Raw genomic sequence first — 9,828 nt, forward strand, 5'->3', positions numbered from 1 at the left:
CACATTCTAGACAGTTTATCAGCTAAAAAAAGTTAATTTTGGGGTAAGTTACTCTTTAATAATATATGTTGTTTGATTGAACTAGCTGTTAGTTAATCTGRCCTGTGACATTTAAACTCCGAAACTGAGGTTAAAAAATTATCTACAGCAGGTGAGATGATTATTGTTCATACCTTCTCCACACAACACTTTAAAAATGTTGAAACAGCCCTTTAAAGCTTTTAAAGTGTGCCTATTTACACTGTGCTTTATTTTAGGATTGTTGGATGGTTTATCTTGTTCAAATAAAGATTTATTGTGTCGAACATGTTGTGCTACCTGCTGCTGCAGGAGCGTCAGAGTGGACCTCCTCCTCCTCCTCCTCCTCCTCCTCCTGCTGCTGACAGCCAGGCAGCCCAGCAGCAGCCTCAGGACCAGCACACAGCAGCTCTTTCATGGGACTCTGAGGACTTCATCTGGCTCCGCCGGAGCAGCAGGACGCTCGCTGCTCTAACGCCACCTCTGTGCTCGTTTCATCCCTTTGATCTGTTTTGTTTTCTTCACGTCTTTCTTCTTTTTTATCTGAAAGGAACTTTTGGGATCCGTGTTTTCACCGGGAAACTTTCCCCTCCGTGGAAATATGGGGAGGAACTGTGGGTTTTATCCTGGGAACGTCTTTGCTCTGCAGCTGCTGCTGCTGTTTGGAGGTAAGCTTCACCTTCAGCTCAACCCTTCAACATTTAAAATGATTTCATCTTAAAGTTTTCATACAAAGAAACACTTAAAGTTTAATTATCTTTAAGTTTAAAGAAGATTTTTCATCTTTTTTTCTTTGTAAACAAATAAAACATCACCTTTTCCTCTTGCGTCACAAGTGTAACAGTCTGGGTTTTGGTTACACAAATTCATCAATATCTGCAAAATCTGAGAGGAGCGAAGCTTCCCGCGGCTCCGGAGGGTCCAGTGGACCTGAAACCCGCTCATGTGTTAAACTAAATCGCTCTGGCTGAATGGATTTTTAAATGCTGAGTGATTTTTAAAGCTCGTTTTTTTTTTTTTCAGAGAAGTGGCTTCATAACTGGTCTGTGAAGCACAGACCCGAACAGAGCCGCAGCTTTATTCTGATGTTCTAATCCCAGAGCCCAACTGAACCAACACCCCCCGCCCCCCCCACACGTCTATATTTAAAGAGTCAGGATCTGGACAAGCACGCAGAGGATTTAGACCAATATAGGAACAAAGTCCTGGATTTTAATAAAACTTAAACTTAGAAGTGAAGGCATCACGATTAAAAAAGGCTAAAAGTATTTGTTAGTGTAGGAATGCATATCGCCCGCTGAGATGGTGTTGTCGGCTGCTATCACGCCAAATTTCAGCTCAACATCTGTCAAACTGACTTAATTACAGCTAGTTTTATGTTTGGAAACATCCATTTGCTGTGGCGGCCATCTTTAACTGTGTCTTCCCCGAATTTTAATCAGTTAAAGATGTAAATCCAGTCATTACTTCCTAAATGTTTTGTTAAAATTCATCTAATGCTTCATGAAATATTTTGCTAACAGACATGCAGCGTTAACTCCAAATAGTTAATCACAGAATGTATGTTGGGAATCAGTCTCAGCTACTGTCACGCCACATTTTAAGCCAATATTTGTAAAATTAGCAGAGTTTTAGCTACTTTTGCGCATTTTTCTAATGGCTCTTCGGCTGTGGAGGCCATCTTGAGTTGAGTTTTATTTGATTCGTTTTTGGCTCCATGTTTGGAGGGCTGCGGTGTAATTAATTGGCTGCTCATCATCATCACTGTGGTCTTCCTCATCCTCACCTCTGGTGAGAGAGGACAGGAGGAGCTGCAGGTGTGCAGCAGCTGCTCTGCCTCTGARTAAACACTGGCTGTTTGTTTACCTGTGGCTCTGACCGCGGACCCTCAGAGCCACACGTCAGGCCCACCGAGCTGCCGCGCTGTTGGCGGTGATGTCATCACGCCGTTTGTCTGGAGGTGGTTTTTATCGTCTGACGTTTCGGACGAAACGTGGAGCTCCAGATTTTACAGCTGAATGTTTGTTAAAAGAGGACGGAACATTTTTTATGATTTATTTGATTTTTTGAAGCGTTTAAAGATGATTTGTTGAGTTTGTGATTGAAGCTGTTTAAAGGGCCGAACACGTCCTGCATGATGATCATAAAATATAAGACTTAAAGGGACAGTTCAGACATTTTAAAGGGATCCCTGATTAGTTGTAACATTAGACTTTATTTCATAAACATATATTTTAACTGTAAAATAAAGACTGTAAAAATACTCTAGGATGTTTAGTTTTTATAATTTTTTAACTAAAAGTTTAAAAARTKYRTTACACGGACWGRGCCATTTTATTTCCACACAAAGCATTCTGGGTAAATGAGGACGTGGATAGGTCCTCGGTGTGAGGCTGCTAGCGAGCTATATCCACCCTGAAGGTTAATCTTGGACAATATCTGATGATCGACTCTTTTAAATGAAACCAGAGAGCGTTGACAGAGAGGAGAAGGTAGAAATGACTCAGCCTGGAACTGAAAATATGGATGGAGGACAACAGAGCTGCTTCATGGAAGAAGAACCTCAGCTTAGCCTGTTAGCTTTAGCATTAGCCCTGACACTATCACCATATAGCGCTACACATTCTCCTCTCATCACTGAGGTCCTCCATCCACATGACAGAGAGGGGAACAAAAAAATGACTCAGCTGCAACTGAAAATATGGATGGAGGACCTCAGTTTAGCTTGTTTGTCGCACTAGCACCGAGCTAATACATATAAGGCAATATAGCATCGGTGCTAGCGCAATATTGCTACTTTTGGAATTTAGCTACCAATATGCATCATGCTTTTTATCTTTTGTTTTGCAACTTTCCACTAATAGTGTTTTTGCTACTTCTACCTAACATTTTGTTACTTTCGGCTTTTAGCTGTAAATCTGATGGATTTGGCTGTTTGCAGTGATTCCCTTTCTTTTAGCTTTCAGCTAGACTTCATCTAAATTTATCCACTGCTTGATTTTTTTTTAGCTTTTGGCAAAAAATTTGGCTAGCTTCAGTTATTAGTTAAAGTTGTGCTTTTTAAAATTTAATTGAGTTTTTTTTTTTCAACTTTTAACTGTTAGTTTTTTGCTGCATACAGCTAGTGGTTTTTCTACTTTTAGCTAGCATTTTTTTAAACTTTTGGCCTTTAGCTTTAATTTAACTACTTTTGTCTTTCAGCTAATAGTTTTGTTGCTACTTTTAGCTAGCATTTTTTAGCTGTTCTGCTACATTTGGCTTTTTGCTGTCATTCTCTCTCTTTTAGTTTACAGTTTGTCAACTTTTAGCTAGTATTTTGCAGCTTTTAGCCTTTAGCTGCTGCTTTGTTACTTTTATCTGTAGCTCTTGACGTTCAGCCTCTTCAGTGAGCTCCAGCAGAACTCTCTCTTTACGTTTGAACCCAGTAGAACCTCCTGGGACGGCTTCCGCTCGTGTTAGYGCGCGCTGACAGTCGTTAACCTCCATCGGCTCTTGAAGAGGAGCCGCAGATGTTTCCACAGAGAAGCATCGACCCGTTTGTCTTCGGCTCTGACCCTGTTAACGTATCTCTGACCCGGTTCTGCTCTCTGACCCGTGAAAGCCCCGGTGACGGCCCACCCCCAGGGGAGGAGGAGGAGGAGGAGGAGGAGATCCCCCTGCTCCTTCATCAGCATCTTCACCCTGTGAGAAGCTCCAGAAACATAAATCTCATTTCCTGCTGGTCCGGTTCTAACGAGGTTCTGGTTCTGTTTCTTTTTAGTGAAAGCAGAAACTAAATAACTTTATTTTCTCGCTCTCTGCTTCACGGGTTCTGATCCGAACCCGTCAGAGCTCCGAGCCTGATGCGCTCGTCAGTTCAGGGTCACACAGTCTAATTTCCTCTGGTGAAAGGACGAGGAGACGATGATGGAGACTCTGCCCCGGGGCCGATCCAGTCCTCCGGTCTCACACCGGTTCTGACAAGTTCCTCTCCACGTCCACGGGCCAAACAAAGAACCGGCTCGGCTCTGTCTGCGGTACCATCAGAACCAAACAGAACCCAKTTAGCCCACAGGATGCAGGTTTTTCTAAATAAATCAAACCATGTTTTAAATATAAAATAAAACCTGATTTAATGTAAACGTTGTTGGTTCTTCTTTACTGAACCACCTTTTTTATGTTAGCATTTAGATCACAACGTTCAGCTTGTTTAGCTGCTAATCATTAGCTGCTGAGACGTTTGTTTGTTTTTATTTGTTTGCAAAAAAATCCACAGAAATAAATTCAGATCAATTCAGTTTCTCCAAAAACTGAAATTAATTGTCTTCACCTTCTACTTAAAGCTTTAGCTATGCTTTTCATACTTTTAGGTTTTAGCCTTTGTTACTTTTAGCTTTAGCTATTGTTTTCATACTTTTAGATTCCAGCTAACTTTTTGTTATTTTTAGCTAGCCTTTAACGTCTTGTTGTTTTTAGCTCGCTTTTTGCTTCCTTTAGCTTCTAGCTGCTATTTTGTTCTTTGATTTTTAGCTAGCATTATTTTAATTTTTTGTCTAGAAATTTGCTGCTCTTAACTTTTAGCTAACCTTTAAATACTTTTAGCTTCTAGATATTTTTTGACATCTATAGCAAATTTTTTATACTTTTAGCTTTAGCTTTGTTACTTTTAGCTTTAGCTAGCCTTTTGAGGGGCGGCTGTGGTGTAGTGGTAGAGCAGCCGGCTTGGGACCTGAAAGTCTTAGGTTCGACTCCCCGCCATACCCACATGTTGTGGTGTCCTTGAGCAAGACACCTAACCCTAACTGCTCCCCGGGCGCCTCACATGGCTGCCCGCTGCTCCACTTGGGTGTGGATGGGTTAAATGCAGAGCACAAATTTCGTCATTGTGTGGAAACATACACTGATGACAAATAAAGCACCTTTACCTTTGATACTTTTAGATTCTATGTAACTTTCTATTACCTTACTCTACTACATTTAGCTTTTACTCAGCATCTTCCTATTTTTGAGTTTTGGTTAGCATATTGCCTTTTTTTAGCTTTTAGCTAGTGTCTTGCATCTATAAGCTTCTTGCTTCCATTTTCTGCTTTTAGGTTCTAACTGACCTGTTCCTGCTGTTAGCTAGCCTTTTGGTGCTTTTAACGGTCATTTTGTTACATTTAGCTTTAGCATTTTGGTCGTTTGGGTTTAAATTTGTATTTTTTTAAGCTTTTATTTAGTGTCTTGCTTCTTTTAGCTGCAGTTAGCATTTACATTTGCTTTTTAGTTTGTTTTTTCCCATTTAGGCTTTTAGCTTTACTTTTGGTTCTTTAGGATTTTTTAGCCATTTGGTACTTTTAGCTGATGTTTTGCTCCTTTAAGCTGTTACTTCTGAGTTTGCAGTTGGATTTAATTCTTCAGGAGGATAAAGACAAACTGTCTTGTTTCTGTTTTACGCTTCATTCTTGCGGTTTTGTTGAATATTTGTTGGTATTAAAAACATTCCTGTTTAATAAAACCGAACAGATCGGTTAGTTTTCCTCTTTGACCTCTTTCTGCTCCAACGATTCTAACGATCCTTTTATTGATCGTTGTGATTTTAATTTGTCTAATTGTAGCTCGACTAATGATTTTCTTACTGACCTCAGCTGTGATGATTTGTAATTATTGCCTCGCTAACGAGGAAAATATCTAATCTGTGAAACCAACGCCACGAGTATATTCAGCTAATAAGTTGGACTGAAGGGTTTTTGTTCTTTAATTAGCGATAAATTGATTGTTTATTATTTAAATCAGATTTAAGGTGTGGGGATTATATAATCTGGATTGTGCTGAGCTCATTTAGAGTTTTACTGTATGTTTTTTAATAAAAGAAGCAACAAACAAACGGTCTGAACTGAAGTATTTTTGTGAAACAGTAGATTTTTTTGTCAGAAGAAGCAGAAGGTTCTGTTTAAAGCAGTGAGTCCAGTGTTCTGGACGACCACATGTTCAGCTTTTAGAACCACATCATCCCTGGAGGAATCCCCAAACTGAATTTGTTCGTTCTATTAGATTTCTCGATGACTGATGGACGTGAATCATCCGATCTCTGCTCTTGTTTTCTCTGCGGGTTAATTGGATTAAATGACCAAATAATTGATTATTATGTTACGGTATGCATCACGGTAAACCGAGCGTCGTGCGTCCCGAGCTGGGATCAAATATCTAATTACTCCGACGACGACAGGTTCGATGTCCGAGCCGCCGCCGAGGGAAACGACTCCCCTCGTTATTAAATCTGCTTGTTTGAAAACTGGTTCTGGATCAGATTGTGTCTAATGCAGGAAGCTGAAAACGTTTGATCAATCACGGCTTTCAGAGGCCGAATTATGGCCGAATGTGCAGCTTTTTACTTGATTGAATTAGTGAGGAGAGACATTCGGCTTTTTACTACTGTTCTGCAGTTTTTAGCTCTTAACCAGTCTTTTATGACTTGTAGTTGGTGTTTTACTACTTTTCGATGGTCTTTTTAAGAAATTTGGCTAGTATTTCCTTTCTTCTGGCCTTTTCCTTGTGCTCTGGACGATGAAAATAAAGGTCTATCTTATCTTACCTTCTCTTCAGCTACTTTCGGCTTTTAGCTATGGTTCTGCTACGTTACACTTTTTGCAGTCATTATTTTTTTTAGCTTGTCTTTTACTACTTTTAGCTAATGTTTTGCTTCTATTAGCTTTTGGCTAGCATCTTGGCTTTTAACTACCATTTCACTTATTTTGTTTTTAGCTAGTGTTGTGCCTTTTTACCTTTTGTTCTGCATTTTTAACTATTAGCCTTTTTGCTACCTCTAGCTAGCATTTACCTTTGGCTTTTTGCTAATAATCTGCTTTGGGTTTTTGCTGTCATTCTTTTTATTTTAGCTTTTAGTTAGTCTTTTTCTACTTTTAGCTTGTGTGTTGCTTCATTTAGCTTTTGGCTCCTTTTATTTTTTAGCTAATGTTTTATTTTTTACCTTTGACCTACAACTTTTAGCTTTTAGTCTTTTGCTACTTTTAGCTCGTGGTTTTGGTCCTTTAAACTGTTGACCAGCATTTTGTTGTCTTTTGATCTTTAATTTTCATCCTACTACTTTTGTCTTTTAGCTATTTTTCCTACTTGGTGTTTTCTACTTTTAGCTAGCATTTTGTCACTTATTGTCTTTTAGCTATGGTTCCATCTTTGGGGGGACCGTTGAGCAGGGTGGTGATTCTTCTCGTCTTTCTGTCTCGTCCCGGTGGGTGAGACGTGATCGGGGACGTCATGTTTTGATTCACTGAGACGTCCTGAGAGGACGAGCCGACAGGTTGTTCCAGCCCATGAGCTCATAGCTGGTAAATCTATCAGCCGAAGCACGCGTGGAGGTAATTGAGTTCCTGTCTTTGTCTGGAACGGCAGAGAGGGCGTCCCACCCTGGGTCAGAGATGAGCTTTTGTCTCTTTTTGCTCCTCAGAAACAAACGCTCACATGTTCGAGCAGAGAAGCGTTTAAACAGCTATAAAAACCTCAGCTCGYCTGTAAGCACCACCAAAAAACATTTTAGCTGTTTTTATGTTTCTCAGTCTGATACCAATCCAACCTGGCCGTCAGCTCGGCGGTACATCGTATCTTYTGTCAACAGAACTCGCTACATCGGTCCTCCTGTTCAAACACAGCCTTTGTTTGTTGATTCACTTAATCTGGCTTTTGATGAAAAGTGACGGCGTGTTCGCCGGAACCTCGGCGTCAGGTTTACGGGCCGACGAAAGCCGTAAAACGTCTCTTTATGACGGCAAAGTTAACACAACCAAATGGCAGCCGGGTCGAATCAGAACAGCTTTCTGTCCAAAAGGAAGCAGCTTTTATTTTGAAATCAGAGCTTTGGCCATTTTAATGTTTTTAAACAGTATCTTACCTGTTGCAGATAGCCCTKTGGACGACCTCAMTTTTGAGAAACGGTTTAATTCYTTCAGGGCTGATGAGCTAAAGGCTAATCTGAACAACGGCTGCTGCAGTAAAACGGCTCGAGTATCTAAATGTCAGAGTTCGGTCGTCATCCACACGCACCTGTACCAGGTGAGGTGTGAGGGAAAGTAACGAGTCATGCTTTGAATGGAAAACGCTTAGTCATGAGTCAAACCCAGCTGCCGTTAGCTGCGGCTCGATCCATCAGTTAATTAGTTCTGACGTAAACTCTTGGCTTCTGTCCTGAGAAGAAATTGAATTTTGAACGATAGAAACGGGGTGTGTGTGTGTGTGTGTGTGTGTGTGTGGTTTAACACATCAGACCCTCTGGATTTATTTGTTCGGCTGCTGTCATCGGCTGTTTTTGATTTAGGATTTTGTCACAGTTTCTGCTGATCATAAACCTCTGATATTCATTTGTTTAACAAAGATTTTTATTATTAATAAACATAAAATTACACAATTATTAAAACAGTTTTATTAAAGTAATGTTTTAGTTTCAGAGCAGCAGCAGATAACAGTGTGATCATAGCTCCCTCTAGTGACTCTTTAAGCTCCTAAACTGACTGTTTTATTATCGTTTCACATGTTAAGAAACTGCAGCTCTGTTTTTATTGTGTTTTTTCAAACTCTTTTAGTTCTGTCAGTTTTCTCTTAAAAGCTACTTTTTACTTAAAATCAGAAAGAAACTATGAAAAATAAGCATTTTCATCAAGTGTAGCAAAAATACTGAATAAAACCTTTTGCTGAGTTTAAAACAGTCAAAACAAAGCTGCATTTCAGATCAGTAGCTTAAAGCTAAAATTAGCAAAAGATTAATTGAAAGCTAAAATTAGCAAATCAATAGCTTAAAGCTAAAACCAGCAAAACATTAATTGAAAGCTAAAATTAGCAAATAGTAGCTTAAAGCTAAAACCAGCAAAAGATCAATTAAAAGCTAAATTTAGCAAACAGTAGCTTAAAGCTAAAATCAGCAAAAGATTAATTGAAAGCTAAAATTAGCAAATCAATAGCTTAAAGCTAAAACCAGCAAAAGATTAATTGAAAGCTAAAATTAGCAAATCAGTAGCTTCAAGCTAAAACCAGCAAAAGATTAATTGAAAGCTAAAATTAGAAAATCAGTAGCTTAAAGCTAAAACCAGCAAAACATTAATTGAAAGCTAAATTTAGCAAACAGTAGCTTAAAGCTAAAACAAGCAAAAGATTAATTGAAAGCTAAAATTAGCAAATCAGTAGCTTAAAGCTAAAACTAGCAAAACATTAATTGAAAACTAAAATTAGCAAATAGTAGCTTAAAGCTAAAACCAGCAAAAGACTAATTGAAAGCTAAATTTAGCAAATCAATAGCTTAAAGCTAAATCCAGCAAAAGATTAATTGGAAGCTAAAATTAGCAAATCAGTAGCTTAAAGCTAAAACCAGCAAAACATTAATTGAAAGCTAAAATTAGCAAATCAGTAGCTTAAAGCCAAAACCAGCAAAAGATTAATTGAATGCTAAATTTAGCAAATCAGTAGCTTAAAGCTAAAACCAGCAAAACATTAATTGAAAGCTAAAATTAGCAAATAGTAGCTTAAAGCTAAAACCAACAAAAGATTAATTGAAAGCTAAATTTAGCAAATCAGTAGCTTAAAGCTAAATCCAGCAAAAGATTAATTGAATGCTAAATTTAGCAAATCAGTAGCTTAAAGCTAAAACCAGCAAAAGACTGAAAGCTAAATTTAGCAAATAAGTAGCTTAAAGCTAAAACAAGCAAAAGATTAATTGAAAGCTAAATTTAGCAAATCAGTAGCTTAAAGCTAAATCCAGCAAAAGATTAATTGAATGCTAAATTTAGCAAATCAGTAGCTTAAAGCTAAATCCAGCAAAAGATTAATTGAATGCTAAATTTAGCA

The 9,828-nt window shown here is 38.6% G+C and overlaps 1 protein-coding gene across 1 annotated transcript in view; it reads left to right on the forward strand.

Moving 5' to 3' along the window:
- The window catches only part of ret (ret proto-oncogene receptor tyrosine kinase), a gene marked incomplete in the record, with an annotated part of 38,275 nt that overhangs the window by 3,908 nt on the left and 24,539 nt on the right, over positions 1-9,828 (forward strand). The window contains 1 exon segment of the mRNA XM_014019910.1: positions 331-686. Coding sequence (XP_013875364.1) covers positions 620-686 — 67 coding nt within the window.

This window comes from Austrofundulus limnaeus, unplaced genomic scaffold (genome assembly GCF_001266775.1).
Source record: "Austrofundulus limnaeus strain Quisiro unplaced genomic scaffold, Austrofundulus_limnaeus-1.0 Scaffold235, whole genome shotgun sequence".
In the NCBI taxonomy this organism is placed as follows: domain Eukaryota; kingdom Metazoa; phylum Chordata; class Actinopteri; order Cyprinodontiformes; family Rivulidae; genus Austrofundulus; species Austrofundulus limnaeus.